General features: G+C 47.8%; 1 protein-coding gene across 3 annotated transcripts in view; it reads right to left on the reverse strand.

Moving 5' to 3' along the window:
• The window catches only part of HDAC4 (histone deacetylase 4), a 182,049-nt gene that overhangs the window by 98,615 nt on the left and 65,953 nt on the right, over positions 1-17,481 (reverse strand). For all 3 annotated transcript variants that reach the window (XM_060232591.1, XM_060232607.1, XM_060232600.1), the window contains exon 4: positions 1,893-2,137. In XM_060232591.1, coding sequence (XP_060088574.1) covers positions 1,893-2,137 — 245 coding nt within the window. The remainder of the gene's footprint in view (positions 1-1,892; positions 2,138-17,481) is intronic.

Here is a 17,481-nt window from a genome sequence, read left to right on the forward strand (position 1 = left end):
CGGTAACCCTATCTCCTTCCCACCCAACAGTCAACGTATCCCTCTGTCTTCAGTTTTCCATCTCTACTCCCCTCCCCAGCAGCCTCTACCTAGGAAAACTACAGGTCCTTTTCAAACTGCCTTTGTATTCTGTTTTAGTAACTGGTTGCCAATGGATTTTTTCTGTCATTTCAGACAGACCAGTTTTAGTAATCTATTTACATCAGGTTAGCAAACCATGGTTGAGGTGCTTGTAAGGAAAACTGATTTTTTTTCCATTTTCAACTCATCACTGAGCTTCTAAATTGCTGTGGTATGCTGCTTAGACTGTCCATAATGCTTCCTACAATGCCATTCCTCCCTCCACCACTGCTGCCCTTTTTTGCCGCATGACTTTTCTTGGACTTTTTAAAGTGTTCTAAGGTGAGTACAATATAAACCATTATGGTATTTTGGCCTTTTAGCAGCACCATTGAGATACACTGACTGAGTCTGATAGGTTTGTTTCTTTTAGATGACACTTGATTCCTTTATGGCATTTCATACCACTTATATGCAAAAATAACATTAAGGCATATAAAAGAGGGGAAACTGATACGAAGGAACAGGAAATGGTATAAAAATATACTCAATTAAGAAAAAACCCTGAAATTATCGCACTTTCTGAGTAAAAACAATGGGGCTATAAAATTTGTGGAGGCTTACTCAATCAGCCATGGCTGTCAGTGTTTAAGAGGCTGACATTATTCTCAGCTTCTTCAAAACACTGCTGGAGCACACATCAGAACCAACCATCAATTAGCACCATGAACAATTTCTGAACCAGTGACAGGGTCTTCTGGTATGGAATAGTAGATTATAATAGTGATTGCAATGTACTGCAGTGAACATTAGAATGGTGTATTAGAATGCATTTCTCTGGTCTGGTAACAGAGGAGACAACACACTGCACTACAAATCACTCCACCTCAAAGCAAAAGATGCTATTAGCTACTTCCATGCTTGAAAGGAGAAAGGAACATAACAACAGAGTCTCAGTTAATCACTCTTAGCACTCAACAATTAAGAATGATACATCCATCTTCCATGTCACTTCCTCTCTCTTTCTACCCCCTTCTAGTGTCCTGGCTTCAAGTGTCTTCTAGTGTCCTGCCCCCACTAGTGGACCTCCTAATGGTGCCTGGGTTTTTTTGGCAGATACGTGACAGAGTGTTAGACAGGATGGGCTACTGGCCTGATCTCCAAATGGCTTCTGTTATCTCCGAATTTTTACATATTTATCACTTCACTGTTTCCCCCCGGAATTAAATCCAAACAATGGTGACCAAAGCTTGTTATTCCTGTTTGCAATCACTAAAATATCTTCATTATGTTGTATTATTTGCTGTTCTACCCCTGCCCTATATGTATGGACTGGTAAATTCCATTTCTCTGTATCTGAATAAGTGTGAGTGCACATGAAAGCTCATACCTTGAATAAAATTTTGTTGGTCCTAAAGGTGCCACTGGACTCAAACTTTGTTCTACCTCTTTGTCAACTGTCAACTGAGGGTTCCATTTCTACTTCCTGTCTCAGGTACTTTATAAAGCTTGAGCATGGCCAAAGGTGCAAACCCTGTGGCATGAGCAAAAAGGGTGCTTGAACTTTTGGTTTTTAACCCATGTCTTCAGTCAAGCCAACCAATGACTCCAGGATAGCCTAAGATGCACTGTTATGTTTTGATATGCACTTATTTATATATGTTTCTTGTTTTAAGCCACTGATTCCTTTTGGAGAAAAGCAGAATATAAACAGCAATAATTACATACAGAAGTCTAAGCCATTTACCACAAATCAATCATTGCTTAGAAATTCTGTTCCTAAGTTAACAACCCCCACTTTTGCTACTCGGGCTTTAAGTTACATCACTCACCTTTACATGTTCATGTAGCTGAGCTTCATGCTGACGAGACAGCTGATCATGTTGTCTCTGGAATTCTGCTATGAGGATCTGTCTCTGGATCTGCTGTTTTTGTTTGAGAGCCAGAAGTTCCTGTTGGAGCTGCTGTTCTCGTAACGTAGGTTCTGTCACTGGCATGGAGAACTGATGGTCCAAGTGGAGATCCATGGGGACTACTGATGGTGTAACTTGCAAAGGTAGTGCTGTGGTCACATCAACTATAAAGTGAAAAGAAAAAGGTCAATCCACTTCCAATCAATAGTGAGTTGGCTGAAATAAGAATCACATTGTAACTCAGTTAATTAAATGGCATTTCGGAATTAAGGTGACAGCGCATGCCACAAGAAAAGCTCCAGAATGAAGTCTGTTTCCTCAAAAGACAAGGCAAGAAGTGCTGTTTATTTTGGTAAACTGCAAACATGCTCACAGATAAACAAGAATTAAGCATTATACATTTTCCTGTTTTTCAAGTCTGGACTGAAATCTGTACAAAGAGAAAAGGATCAGACATTCCACTCACAATATCAGTACTTTCTTAAGCATGTTGATTTTTTTATCGCACTTTAAAATAAAGACTAACGTTACAATGTTTAATTGGTAGATTAACCCCCTAAAATTTTAGTCAAATAATACTAATTAGTAAACAACACATGTAAGAGTTTTTAACCCTCCATAAACTCTTCATTATGCTGAATGTTAAATTACCAAAGAAAAGAGGAAGGCAAAAGATCTTTCAAGACACAATCTGAAGGTCTTCTTGTCAGCATTCTACAAAAGATGTTGCTGGCTTCAAGAGACACAGTTCCTGCTGGCTTGGCATCACAAGATGTGGCCTAATATGCAAATGAGTTCCTGCTGGGATTTCTCTACAAAAAAAAGCCCTGCCTGTGAGTATGACCAGAACGGAAAATATGCTACAACGACATTTGCCCACACAAAACATCATGATCACAGCTGCACTCAAAAGGAAGTTGCTTTGAAAGTGATAAAAGCATCTGAACATGTTTGTCAAGTTAGTAAACATTTTTGTTTCATACTTCTCTCTTAAGGACTTGCCTGTGTTCCTTGGCATAGATCTGGGGTATGTAAATTCTCACATCTGAGCAGGTGCAGTTGTGTGATATAAAATAATGCCTGAAATAAGGTTTAATATTTACTTTTAGTTCTAATTTTGTACTGTGCATCAGTACATGCAAAAAGCAGCGCAGTATCAACTAAATGCTTTGACATCTTTTGTTTGTCCACTTACAGGGCAGGATTTCAATGCCTATCTTCTGCCAACATTAATATCACTGTCTATAGGTTCAGTGGTACCTGCTAATAATACCAGTATGCCAGTCACATTATGTATGTCACACAGAAACCCAACCTGAACACTATGAAAGGAGTGGTTTAATGATACTGGTGAAGTACCAGTACCACCAGTGTACATCCTATGGCTGGCCAACAGGGAGAAATAAGTGACAGAAACAAGACATGGCAACCTGCAGACAGCATAGTGATTACAAAGGACTCCACAGAAAACCCAAAGACATCCAATCATGGTACAGCATGCCACCAATAATCTTGTGAATAATAAAGTCAGCCCAGGTAGGACAATGCAGCCACAGCCTTCTGAGGGTATGCCGTTAACTCCCATGTGCAGAATATACAATTCAAAGAATAAAGAGAATTACAGTTTGTACCACTGGAAGGAGTTGCCATGTCATGACTGGGAGGAGCTCCAGAATCAGCCTATCTAAGAAGCTCTGTAGGTATAAGTTTTGTTTCCTGCATGCAGCTGAGTTCACTTCTGCCAGAGATGCACAGGGAAGGAAACATGGCCACTTCAGAACCAGCCACAACACTCCCACACTCATGTAACTCATCCAACAGAGGCAACTGTGACAGAATACCCAACATATCTCCTGCTTAAAGATTAGTGTCCATGCCAGAATGAAACTCAGGAGTTCCAGCCTCATGCCAGGCAAAGCAATAGCAAAAGACAGCAGTAAAGGTGATTGTCACCCTTCATTCCAGCATCTCACTAGGTTACGGTACCCATGTGGGAGGCATGGGATCAATTCCCAACGAAGGAAATGCTGGCCAGAATGCATAGCTCAGCTTTTGCCCAGCAACAGGCTGAGCTAGCAAAACAGAAAACAGAGGTCAGGACCCTTGCCTCACATTCTCAAGACCAGTTCTCCAAAGTCACACAACTAGGCATATAGGTATGAGAACACTTAGCACTATCCGTAAGTCCTATATCTCATACTGAACATATAGAGCAGGATAAAGTTCTGCAGAGACAGACAAGGTTCAGTGGAAAGGCACAGAACATGCAAGGCTCCCTAGTTAGTTTTCTACATGAGAAGAGCATCAAGGCAATCAAGTGGCACAATTGAGATTTGCCCCATCACTGCAGGGGATGGCCCCCTCATGCTAACTGGCCCATCACTTTAGCAAGCAAGCCACCAAACACCATCTACCTCCTGCACTCAGGCTCATTACCGCTGTGCACCACCATTTGCTCCAGCGAGCTTTATGCTCAACTCTCATTGCTATCCACACACACAAACACTTAGGCAAGCTGCATAGCATATCAGACACCGGGAACAATGTGGGGGAGTGTGCAACCTTCCATCCCTCTTGCAAGGCCATATCTCCCTCAGACTGCCCAAAGTCCCCTCCCAGCATGAACTGCATGCTGAGGTTAGGAATGTGCAGTGGTGAGAAGGGAACCAAGCCTAAACTGCCAAACACCAATCTAGCAGAAAGACGTCTGTAAAGCCATCTACAGGTTTAGTGGACAGCATCAGGAAAAAACTGGAGTTGAGTTATATGAATGGAGTTGACAGTTCCTTTGTTCTGCAACAGCTACATCGGCTCTGATCCCAATTCAAACTGCTGGTGCTAAACTTTAAAGCCTTAAAAGGGCTTCATCCAGGATACAGAAGGACCCAACAGTACCCTTCTGCCAGCCCATAACTTGATATCTTCCAGGCCTTCTTCATGTTGCTGACAAAGAGTCATCATTCTCATGGCCCCCATTCATTGAACTACCTCCCCCATCCAGCTGGGCTCTTTCAGAATGGACCCTGGACATTTACTGTGAAGGGCTTTTCTGCTCTTAGGACAGGAGGATATCTTGTGGGTGTTTCCCATCCTTCATTTAGAGAGCCAGGACAATATTTTTACTTCCTATTTCCTGTGATGGGAGTCACTCTTGAGCTCAGTTCTAGTACGACGAAAAGTGATTTTAATACTGGAAACTAAATTTCTTTAAAACTTAATGAACAAGCAACAACAACAACAGAAGATGGAAATTCAGAACAGGAAATAATGTTTTGTTCAACAGACAGGAAATAAAAGGTAAAGGTCCAGTCGTTTCCGACTCTAAGGTGATGCCGCTTTCACGTTTTCACAGCAGGCTTTTTATGGGGTGGTTTGCCATTGCCTTCCCCAGTCATCTACACTCCCCCCCCCCCCTCCCGCAAGCTGGGTACTCATTTTACCGACCTCGGAAGGATGGAAGGCTGAGTCAACCTGAGCCAGCTACCTGAACCAGCTTTCGCTGGGATCGAACTCAGGTTGCGAGCGGAGGGATCCGACTGCAGTACTGCAGCTTTACCACTCTGCACCACGGGGCTCTTCAGGCAGAAAATACTGGTATACTAATAAAGCTGACTAAAGGTATGATGACCTGGGAGGGGCAAAATGTCCTCCTATCCTCAGAGGAGGAGGGCCCTTCATGGTAAGTGTCCAATGGTTGTTCTCCCTCTGAGGTGGAAGACATCTTGTAGGACCTCCTAGAGCAGTGTCCCTAAGTACTGGTTGGGTGATTATCACCTTCAGGAGCAGACTGCAGAATTCTCCTTTCAAAGGCTGCATCAGCCGAGGCATATGTGTTGATCTTGTAATGTTTAATGAAAGACCACATGTCAGCTTTACAGACCTCTTTTACTGCTACATATCTCATGATGGCTGTGGTAGTGGCTGTGCTGTGAACTAAATGCGCTGTGACCCCTGCTGGAACTGGGATCTTCTGATTCCTATATGCTTTTGTAATTCAAGAGCTGATGGCATTGCTAAATGCTGAACTGAACATCCTCTTTCCTATATATGGAGGTGATATGTTGACAGAGAGTCCATTTTTCTGCTGGCCTTGGCTCTGTGAAAATACTTCAAAGTTCTCTGAACATTTAAAGGAGGGGTGTCAAACGTGTGGCCCAAGGGCTGGATTAGACCCCCGGAGGGCTCCTATCAGGCAGGCAACCAACTCACTGTCCTCTGCTTCCTTCTCTTTCGCTTCCTTCTGCATCACAGTTTGCTTTGCCAAACTTGCTCAATCATACAACAGCTACAGAGCAAAGCCTCTTATTTTCTCCACTGACTGACCAGCACATTGAACAACTTATGTACAAGAGCTTGCACTGCCCCTCTCAGAAAAGACAGGTTGCTTACCTGTAACTGTAGATCTTCGAGTGGTCATCTGTGCATTCACACTCATGGGATAGTGCGCCTGCGCCGATCCCCGAATCGGTATCTGAAAAGCCCGGGATTTTTTCGCGCTCGGCGCCACTGGGCATGCGCAGGCGTCCCAATGCGCATGCTCACCGGCGCCAGCGCGGGGATCCCGCCAGTTCCTTCCTGACCGCTGGAAGCTCCATACTGGAGGGAGACCGTCAGCAGTGGGGAAGGAGGGCGGGTAATGTGAATGCACAGATGACCACTCGAAGATCTACAGTTACAGGTAAGCAACCTGTCTATCTTCTTCGTGGTCTCTGTGCTTCACACTCATGGGAGATTAGCAAGCAAAGCATACCAGGAGGTGGGAAGACGGTCAACCTGAAGAAACAGCTTGCAGCACCGCAGCTCCCAACCGAGTCCTCTGCTGAGCATGCACGTCCAGCGCGTAGTGCTTCATGAAGGCATGTGGAGAAGACCAGGTAGCCGCCTTGCAGACGTCGGAAAGGGACACACCCTTCAGGAATGCCACCGACGTGGCCATTGCCCTTGTGGAGTGCCCACGAACAGGTCCAGGTAAAGGCTTCTTCGCCAACAAATAACAAAGTTTAATTGTCTCAGCAAGCCACTTGGAAAGTCTTTGAGACGAAATCTTGGACCCTAACTTGGGGGCAGAGTAGGAGACAAAAAGCTGATTGTCCTTATGAAAACCCCGTGAGCGATCCAAATAAAACAAGAGGGCACGTTTAACGTCTAACGCATGCAGCCTGTGCTCCTCATCCGAGGAAGGGCTAGGGTAAAACGTGGGTAACCAAACTTCTAAGTTAAGGTGAAATTGGGAAACCACCTTGGGGAGAAAAGTGATGTCTGGAGCTAAGGAGACCCCCGCTTCCCTAAAGGCAAGGTAGGGGTAGTCACAGCGCATCGCCGTGAGCTCCCCCGCACGACGTGCCGAGGTAATGGCAACTAAAAATGCAGTCTTCCAAGACAAAAGTTGTAAGGAACATGTTGCCATGGGCTCAAAGGGACGACGAGTCAACTTGTCCAGAACCAGAGTCAAGTCCCACAACTGTGGAGGGGATCTAGAAAGGGGGTGAAGGCAAAACAGCCTTCATAAACCTCTTGGAATGAGGGTGAGCGAAAACAGAGTAACCCTCTACTGAAACATGGAAAGCAGAGATAGCTGCCAAATAAACCTTGATGGAAGAGAATACCAGCCCCTCATCCACCAAGGCTAAAAGAAATTCAAAAATTGCCGACAGCCCAACAGAGTCAGGCGGTGTAGGGGAGCCAGCCACAAAGTTACTAAACTTCTTCCACTTCCTCTCGTAAGAGGCACGAGTGGAAGGCTTCCTGCTGCTTTGGAGGACTTGCTGGACCCTGGTGGAAAAACCTACTGGTCGATGAACCACGCCGTCAGCTTCAGGTGAGGCACGTTGTGATGGAGTACGTGCCCGCCCTGGGCCGACAACAGGTCCGGATCTGTCGGGAACTGGTAAAAGACCCCCCTCGACTGCTGGAGCAGGATCGAGAACCAGCTCTGACGGGGCCACCAAGGAGTCACCAGGATGCAACGTGGCTTCTCCTGCACTAACTTGTGGACCACCCTTGTCAGTAAAGGCAAGGGTGGGAACATGTAAAGGAACCAGCCCCCCCACTGAAGTAGGAGTCCGTCTCCCAGCGAGGCTGGATCCGCACCTCCCCTGGCACAGAACAAGGGGCACTTCTTGTTCTCCGCTGTGGCGAAGACATCTAGCTGTGGGTACCCCCAACGCTGGAACACCGGCTCCAAGAACCGCCATTGCAGCTCCCATTCGTGTGGGAGAGCTCCACCCCTGCTGAGAGAGTCCGCCTGAATGTTGAGGACCCCCGGCAGATGTGTTGCCTTCACAAAAATGTCCCACTGGAGGCACTCCGTCCAGAGATCCATCGCTAGCAAGCACAGTCTGCGGGACACCGTCCCCCCCTGTCTGTTTATATAACACAGGGCAGTGGTATTGTCCGTAAGTAGTGCCACAGTCTTCCCTGCTAACAGAGGGCGGAAGGAGCGAAGGGCGAAGTGAACCGCCAGCAGTTCCAGGTAATTTATATGGCACCGACTCAGTTTCGGAGGCCACTGGCCCCCCACACATAGATCTTCCAGGTGAGCTCCCCACCCCCACATGGAAGCATCGGTAGCGATAGTCACGGTAGGGGTTGGTAGATGAAAGGGAGCCCCCTGACAGATGTTGCTCTCCGATCCCCACCATTGCAGAGATTGGATAGTCCCAGGTGGGATGGAAAACCTCTTTCGAGGCGAGTCTCTAGAGGACGAAAATGGCGTAAGAACCATAGTTGCAGTCCTCTCATTCGCAGTCTTGCAAAACGTAGCACGCTTGTCGTCGCAGCCATCAGCCCCAGCATCCGCTGGAGCTGCTGGGCCGTGCCCCACTGCCACCTTCGAAGAAGTTGACAGGATCCTCCTATCTGCACGCCCAACAACTTGTAAATTGGACCCATGCCCCTCCTGGCTTATTAAGACCTGCCAGAGGGAGCTAAGATATCCTATACGGGATATCATAAATAGATCCCTATTGGAGGGACATTTTCCATCAGCGCTTAAAGAGGCGGTGGTCCGTCCCCTCTTGAAGAAAACAACGTTAGATCCGACCGAATTGGCACACTATCGGCCGGTATCGAATTTGCCCTTTTTGGGCAAACTTATAGAGAGGGCAGCGGCGTTGCAGCTACAGAGCTTCCTGGAGGATGCTTCTGTCCTTGACCCCTACCAGTCTGGTTTCCGCCCAGGCCACGGGACGGAGACGGTGCTGGTCGCCCTGGTAGATGACCTTCGGCGACATCTGGATCAAGGCGGCTCGGCGGTGCTGATGTTGCTGGACCTATCGGCAGCGTTCGATATGGTCGACCATCGGCTTCTGGCGTGCCGCCTTGCCGACGCAGGGATTCAGGGGTTGGCCTTGCAATGGCTTTCCTCTTTCCTTGACGGTCGGGGACAAAGGGTGGCGATTGGGGAGGAACTGTCCCGGAGACACACGCTTGATTGCGGGGTGCCTCAAGGGGCGGTGCTTTCCCCGATGTTATTTAACATCTATATGCGCCCCCTTGCCCAGATGGCCCGAGGGTATGGGCTGGGTTGCCATCAATATGCTGATGACACCCAGCTCTATCTGCTTATGGACGGCCGGCCCGCCTGCGCCCCAGAAAATCTGGACCGGGCGTTACAGGCAGTGGCTAGGTGGCTTAGGCTGAGTAGGCTGAAGCTGAACCCGGCGAATACAGAGGTCCTTTGCTTGGGTCGCTGCGGCCCGGGAAGGGAACTCCCCCTGCCAGTTTTTGACGGCGCTCCATTAACAGCGTCGGGCAGGGTTAAGAGCCTGGGGGTGCTGTTGGAGCCTTCATTGACTATGGAGGCTCAGATAGCAGCCACTGCCAAGTCCGCTTTTTTTCATCTTAGGCGGGCGAGGCAGTTGGCCCCCTTCCTGGAACGTGACGACCTGGCAACAGTGCTTCATGCTACGGTCACCTCGAGGCTGGACTACTGTAATGCCCTCTACATGGGGCTACCCTTGTGCCGGACCTGGAAGCTGCAGTTAGTGCAGAACGCTGCTGCCCGGCTGTTATTAGGGCTCCCAAGATGGGAGCACATTCGGCCGGGGCTCCAGGGTCTGCACTGGCTGCCAGTAATATTCCGAGTCCGGTACAAGGTGTTGGTTATTACCTTTAAAGCCCTATATGGCCTAGGACCTGCCTACCTTAGGGACCGTCTCTCCCCACACGTTCCCCAGAGAGTACTACGCTCAGGTTCACAAAACCTGTTGGTAGTCCCCGGGCCAAAGGAGGCCCGTCTAAAATCCACCAGGGATCGGGCCTACTCAATAACGGCACCTTATTGGTGGAACCAGCTGCCGGAAGAGGTGCGGGCCCTGCGGGATCTAGGGCAATTCCGCAGGGCCTGCAAGACAGTCCTCTTCCGGCAGGCCTATGACATTAGCTGACAATGTAAAACATCTTGGATGGAACAAAATGTATCTATAGGCCGCCGGTTTTATTCTATCTTGTTTTTTTTACTAATTTATGGTTTAATTGTATTTTTAAATGTTTTAAACTGAAGTTGTTTTAATTATTATGTTGTAAGCCGCCCTGAGACACTTAGGTGAGAAGGGCGGGGTATAAATCTTAATATAAATAAATAAATAAATAAATAAATAAATAAGCTGTACCATATTGATGATGTCCTTTGCTCTCTGCGCAGGAAGGAATGCTCGGTGTCGATCTGTATCCAATAGAGCCCCTATGAATTGAACTGTCCTGGATGGAGTAAGATGGGACTTCTCCAGGTTGACCTGCAATCCCAGGGTGTCGAGCAGACGCAGAGTGATGGCAATGTGCATTGTTAAACTCTCCTTCGACTTCGCCACAAGAAGCCAGTCGTCGATGTATGGGAAGACAACAACTCCCTGAAGACGAAGGTGGGCAGCCACCACACTCATCAGCTTCGTGAACACCCGAGGAGCGGTAGACAGTCCAAACGGCAGGGCCCTGAACTGGAAATGCCGAGCACCCACTGCAAACCTTAGGAAACGCCTGAACGCAGGGTGGATGCTGACATGGAAGTAGGCATCCTTGAGGTCCAGGGTCACCATCCAATCTCCCTGATTGATGAGAGGCAGGATAGTTTGCAGGGTAGCCATTCTGAACTTCTGGTACAGAATGAATTTGTTCAGACTCCGAAGGTCCATGATAGGCCTCAAGCCCCCGTCCCGTTTGGGGACCAGGAAGTAGCGGGAGTAGAAGCCTCCTGTCCTGGCCTCCGGCGGAACTACCTCTATGGCTTGTTTCTGTAGGAGGTTGTTCACCTCCGCCAGCAGAGGTGGGGAAGGGGGAGTGGTAACTACCACGGACTGGTCTGGGGTCTGAACAAACTCTATTTTGTAGCCCTCTTTTACGATGGACAGCGCCCACCTGTCTGTGGAGATCAACTCCCAGGCAGGCAGGAAAGGGCGTAGGCGGATGGAAGAGCCAACAGTGGGAGCGATGACGTGTGCTTGTAGGAAGTCAAACCCCCTGCTTCTGGGGACGAGCCCCCTTAGACTTGTTGGAGGGCTGGGCCCCGTAACGGTTCCTGCCGTTACCAGAGTAGGAGGGTCGTTCAGGCTGTGCAGGCCGGGGACGCCATTGCTCAGGGGAGAACCTTTGGTAGGGTTTCTTGGTCCAGGACTTAGGCCACTGCTTGGATCTAGAAGTTTTGGGGGTGGATTGGACGCCCAAGTTCTTGGAGGTCTTGACGCTCTTATCGAACTCTTGCAGCGCCGTGTCGGTTGTGGTGCTGAAGAGCCCGTCACCCTCAAAAGGCAGGTCCTCGATGAAGGTTTTTGTGTCTTGGTGGAGTGCCGTAGACCGAAGCCAGGAGTGACGCCTAATGCAGACTGCAGAGGTGATCTGTTTGGCTGAGGCTTCCACCATGTGTTTCGCTGCAGCCAGTTGTTGTCTGGCCACAGCGAGACCTTCTTTCTGCAGCTTGGTTGCAGCGGCCTTTTTGTCCTCACTTAGAGAAGAGAGGAACGGGGCAAGTTGTTCCAACACGGCATACTGATACCTAGCCATGCAGGCTGCATAGTTAGATATTTTTATGCCGAGTGCCCCAGCTGAGTAGACCTTGCGGCCCATTCCGTCGATCTTCCTCCCTTCTTTGTCCGGTGGAGAGGAGTGAACCTTCCTGGCCTTCGAGGAGGAGGAGACTACCACCGAGTTAGGGCGTGGATGGGTGAATAGAAATTCAGCCCCTGTCTCCTGGACCCTGTACATGTGGTCCAGCCATTTGGATGACACCGGCGTCGAAGAAGGTTTGCTCCAAGGTTCCTTGACCACTTGAAGGATCACCTTGGTAACCGGTAGAGCGACCGCAGTGGACGTGTTCTTCTGCATTATATCGAACACGTTGTCGTCCACTACGGGTTCTGGCTGGGTCACGGGTAGTCGGAGGGTGGCAGCGATGCGTTTCACGAGGTCCCCATAAGACTTTAGATCCTCCGAGGGCGAAATCGGGAGATCCTCAGCCGTCTGGGAGACCGGTGAAGGCTCTAAGTCCTGGACTTCGCCGTCCGACTCCGATGAAGAGTCTTGATGGGCGGAATGCTCTGACAGGATCGGGGTCGACTCTAGCGGTGGCAGCTGGACCGGCAGTGGTCTACGTGGAGTTTCAACCGGAACCAACTGTCGATCCGAGGGGACCGACACCGAAGCCGACGCCTTCCTGGATCGGTGCGAGACCCTCGACATGGAGGAATATCCCGATGCTCGCTCCCAGTCCTGGTAGTCCTCTGGGTACCAATGACAGGATTCGTACCGAGAGTAGGGCGGTTGCCACCTGCGTTGCTCCCATGGTGGTATCGGGAAGCGTTGAGGCGCATGAAATGGCTCCGATTCACGTCTGTCTCGGGGTCTGAACGGGACCGACGGGACTATCGGTGCCGACGGTTCCACCTCCGAGGCCGATTCGCTAGCCGACCATCGACGGGACCCAGAAGATGACGAGCGTTGGGTCAGGTCGATCTCCTGCTCCTGCTCCGATGCCGACAGACGCTGCTGACTCACAGGGCTTCGGCGTGGAGAGGCCAAGATCTTCTTCGGCGGTTTAGGGATTGTCGACGCCAGTGTACTGACCGATGGGGAAGGAGTGCGGGGTTGCTTCCGCTTCTCCTTTGATTTCGCCTTCTTAGGAGCTCGGGTCCCCGAGTCCTCTCGGCGCTTCTTAGCGGGCGTATCCATTGAGCCCTCGCGGGAACGTTTTGTGGAGCCACGCTCTTCCGGCGGATCGGTCAAAGTCAGTATGGGAGCAGCATCGGCCGATGCAAGCTCCTGTGCCGGGGCGTCGGTCGATTTCGGTACCGATGACTCCATCGGTCTATGAGGGCGAAGCGCCGATTCGGTGAGCACCGCCGATAAACGAGCCGCCCGATTTTTTCTGGTCTGCTTCGAGAAGCGGAGACAGTGCGGACAGGATTCTACTTGGTGCGCTTATCCCAGGCACAACAGGCACAGGGAATGGCCGTCCGGAGGGGCGATCTTCTTTCCACAAGCACGGCAGCGCTTGAAAAACCCCCAGCGACTTTCCATAGAAAGAAGCCGCACAAAAAACTACTCAGAATGATCTGAGAGAAAAACGGGGGAAAGCGGGAGCGAAGCACCCCAAGGGGCAGTTCACCAGACAAACAAAGAACGCTTTTTTTTTTACACTAACACTAACTATACTATACTATTAATTTAACTAACTAACTAACAACTATAAACGGGCTAAGACGAGAAAAAGGCAAAGCCAAGGATTCTCACCGACCGGAGAAACGGAAAGGAAAACCTCTCAGCGCAGCGGTCAGAAAGGAACTGGCGGGATCCCCGCGCTGGCGCCGGTGAGCATGCGCATTGGGACGCCTGCGCATGCCCAGTGGCGCCGAGCGCGAAAAAATCCCGGGCTTTTCAGATACCCTAAGGCCAAGCTGAAAAGCCACCTTCTAAGAAGGCTAAGACCAATCTGATCTTGGGCTTCAGGAGTCAACACTTTATCCTGCACCACCTGACAAAGGCCTTCCATGTGATGTAGTAGATCCTAGTGTTTGTTTTCTCAAGGCTAGAAGTGTCAATCACCTGAGAGTAATAACCTAACCATGATAATTTCACCCTTTCACTATCCATGCAGTTGTGGTACCATTCTGGTCAGGCATGCCAAACTGCATCTTGTTGTGACATGTCCACTGACATGGGAGTGTCAAAGGTGGAGCTATGGATAACCCCTGTAGGGCAGAGAACCAGGGGAGTCTGGATGGATTGTCTGCTGTTGTTGCCCGAGGAGGATCCTTTGGAGTCCTGGCGAAATCTGGTCAGTGTATGATGCTACCCAAAATAAATGTTCCTGAAGGCCCTCTTGCTCCCATGTTGCAAGGTTTTGGGGAGCACCTTTTTATCTCTTGTCTCCACAAGGATCTTATCTAGGGAATCTCCAAAGAGTTTGTCCTCTTAGAAGGGGTAGGCTGTCACAAATGGACAGACAGCTGGCCTTGCTCTTGATCAAAGAGTACGTTGGGCAGTGGCTGCTGAAGACAATGATCTAGACTCGGCAAACACCATATTGTTAAGGGTAGTGCCTGCAGTGAAGGACATAGCTTTTAGGGTTCTGTGGGCTCCTTCCAGCAACCTACAATTGTTGCCTAGTAACAGTTCAATTAACTTTCTCATCCACATGACGGTGGTGTGTGATACTATAGAGGCTGCTGCCAAAGCCCTAATGAATACTGAGATGACTTCAAATGCCTTCTTCAGTGCAAACTCTGTCAGGTACGAGTCCCTAACAAGGATTAACAGTCTGCACATACAGGTAGAGAGTTTAGGTATGTTAATCATGTTGCATCACCCAGGATCTTTGTGCCCACACAGATATATAGACTAATATCTATCTAGACTAATAATATCTAGCCGCCCTGAGACACTTCTGTGAGAAGGGCGGGATATAAGTCTAAATATAAATAAATAAATATAGGCACTTTTCCCCAACAAAGTTTGACAGCAGTTAACGTTAAACCAGCCAGCTGTGTTGCAAGTACCTCTTCAGACCTCAAGCCCAGAATTTCAGGTTGTACATCCCTTCCCTAAAACTTCCCAATTACTCCCTTTTCATATGTGCACCCTCTTGCTGTTGTGTATATGGTTACTTAGGGAATTAGGTCTCAGGTGCTTAGTGTACATTCTTTCTCCTTTTATTTTATTTTGTATACAAAAAATTGAGTTTACAATAAGTCTCTTAAGTCAGTCGCAAGTTCTCACAGAGCTGTTTCTCTCAAGAGCAGTTTCTGTTAAGAGCTCTCTCAGTTCCACCTACCTCACATGAAGTCTGTTGTGGAGAAAGGAAAGAATATTGTAAACCACTCTCCTTTGGATAGTGAAAGGCAGGGTATAAATCCAGTCTCTCCTCCTCCTCCCACTCTTTCTTCATAGTTTTATAGTGGTGTACCCCTACCAAGATCCACCCTGATATATACAGACCTACAAGGTTCTGTGTTATCCCTTACTGGAATTCTTTTTAAAACTAATTTCTCATTGTTTGCATCCAGTTTGGGTAACTGGTTGCCAGCTATACTGACTGGAGGGAACCTCCACAATCAGATGATGATGATATTGGATTTATATCCCGCCCCACACTCTGAATCTCAGAGCAGTTACAATCTCCTTTACCTCCCCCCCGCACAGGCACCCTGTGAAGCAGGTAGAGCTGAATGAGCTCTTACAGCAGCTGCTCTTTCAAGGACAACTCCTACGATAGCTATGGCTGACCCAAGGCCATTCCAGCAGCTGCAAGTGGAGGAGTGGGGAATCAAACCCAGTTCTCCCAGATAAGAGTATGAACACTTAACCAACGCACCAAAATAAAGTGCACAATTGTATCATCCCGAAACCATTCCCCCCCTCCCTGGTGTGTGGAAAAATTGTCTTCCACAAAACCAGTCCCTGGTGCCAAAAAGGTTGGGGACCACTGATATAAAGTATGACTACTTACAACAATTCATACCAAAATTCTAAATTTTGATTACTTCATATTGAAATTAATGGTTGAATTTAATGAGAATTAAGCAAGATTTTCTCTGGAATAGGGTCAACAAGAGCCATGAAAATATCCGTGTATATATTCATGTATCATATCCATGTACCTCCCCATCAAAGGCCCCCACTAGATAACAGGTTAGAAAATACAAGGCATAAAATGCCAGTAACCGATGTAGAAATTTTCTTCACTAGCACATGATTGATTTTGCCTGTAAACCAGTTTTTGTTACACAGCGTAAATGAAAGCCTTTCTAATGAAAGCATTCATGGTTTTTAATATTTTTTACAAACAAATCTACCTCCTCATGTGCTTTCAGCAGTAGAACAGTGTGCCAGCTGCAGAAATCATCAACATCATTCCCATTCATTGTATTCATAGCATGGTGTGTCAAACATGACTCATACTATTTCAGTAACCAAAAAACCTCAGACACGCCACAAGTGCTGAACAGAAATGATGAGAGCTTCCGACCTTCACCATTCTTTGGGAAACAATAAAATTTTCTTTACTTAATGAACATGTCAGCTAGACAGAAGAGGAATATATTGCCATGAATATTTAATGAAGAATTGCAAAACTGCTTTCAGCAGCTGAACATATTAGCATGATCAGATTCTGATGTCTACAGAAAATGCAAAGATTATACAGAAAGTACAAAGATTATACTCAGAGTTTTAATGAATAATATTAACAACACAAATTAGATCTAAATAATGAAAAGACTTTATTCTTGAAGTACAACCATTGCAGAAACAATGATAAAGTTATCAAGGATTGTATTATTTTCATACAGCGATATAACCTGGTTGCATTTATCTGTTAACTGTTTTTCATCAATGGCTTCTGTGCAGACACGTTTTGGGACAGCACTTGAGCAGGCCAGCCACAAAGACTGTCTTTTCTAGCTTTTAAACTCCAAACTCTGCCCCTCTCAGAGCTGCAGCATGTGCAGAATTTCCCACTGTACACATCACATGTTCCATGGTCGGGCACCCCCTTCCCTCAGTTCCTGTCAAGTCACCATGAGCCCTATGATTCTGTTGTTGTTGTTTCTGTGAGTACTCATGGTGGGGCATTATAGACTTGACATAGAAGGCAGCGATTGTGTTCATCAGAAGGAGTAATTTTCATCCTGCATTTAGAACACTTTCTGAAGAGGGCTTTAGATGCCATCATCTTGAATATCAAAGTACGCCAAATAGTAGGGTCCCTTCTTGTTCAAGCAAGAACAGCACCCTGAGGCTGATGCTCTGGAAGCAGGGCCTACTGTTCAGGGAAAAGTACAAAGAAAAATGAAGCTCACTAGAAAGACTTCCTCTTCTTGCAGTGGCAAAAATGGAACTGAAAGGAAGGGAGTGCTGGACTCCACAGCATGTGATGCATACAACAGAAAATCCTGTGTATGTGCTGGCTTCGGGGGGGGGGGGCGTCCCTTCTTCAGAGTTTAAAAGCTAGAAAAGACTCTCTGCAGGGCTGCACACACAAACAGAAGATCACTGATCTGATTTATATGGACTGTTCTGT

Source organism: Heteronotia binoei, chromosome 1 (assembly GCF_032191835.1).
Source record: "Heteronotia binoei isolate CCM8104 ecotype False Entrance Well chromosome 1, APGP_CSIRO_Hbin_v1, whole genome shotgun sequence".
In the NCBI taxonomy this organism is placed as follows: Eukaryota; Metazoa; Chordata; class Lepidosauria; order Squamata; family Gekkonidae; genus Heteronotia; species Heteronotia binoei.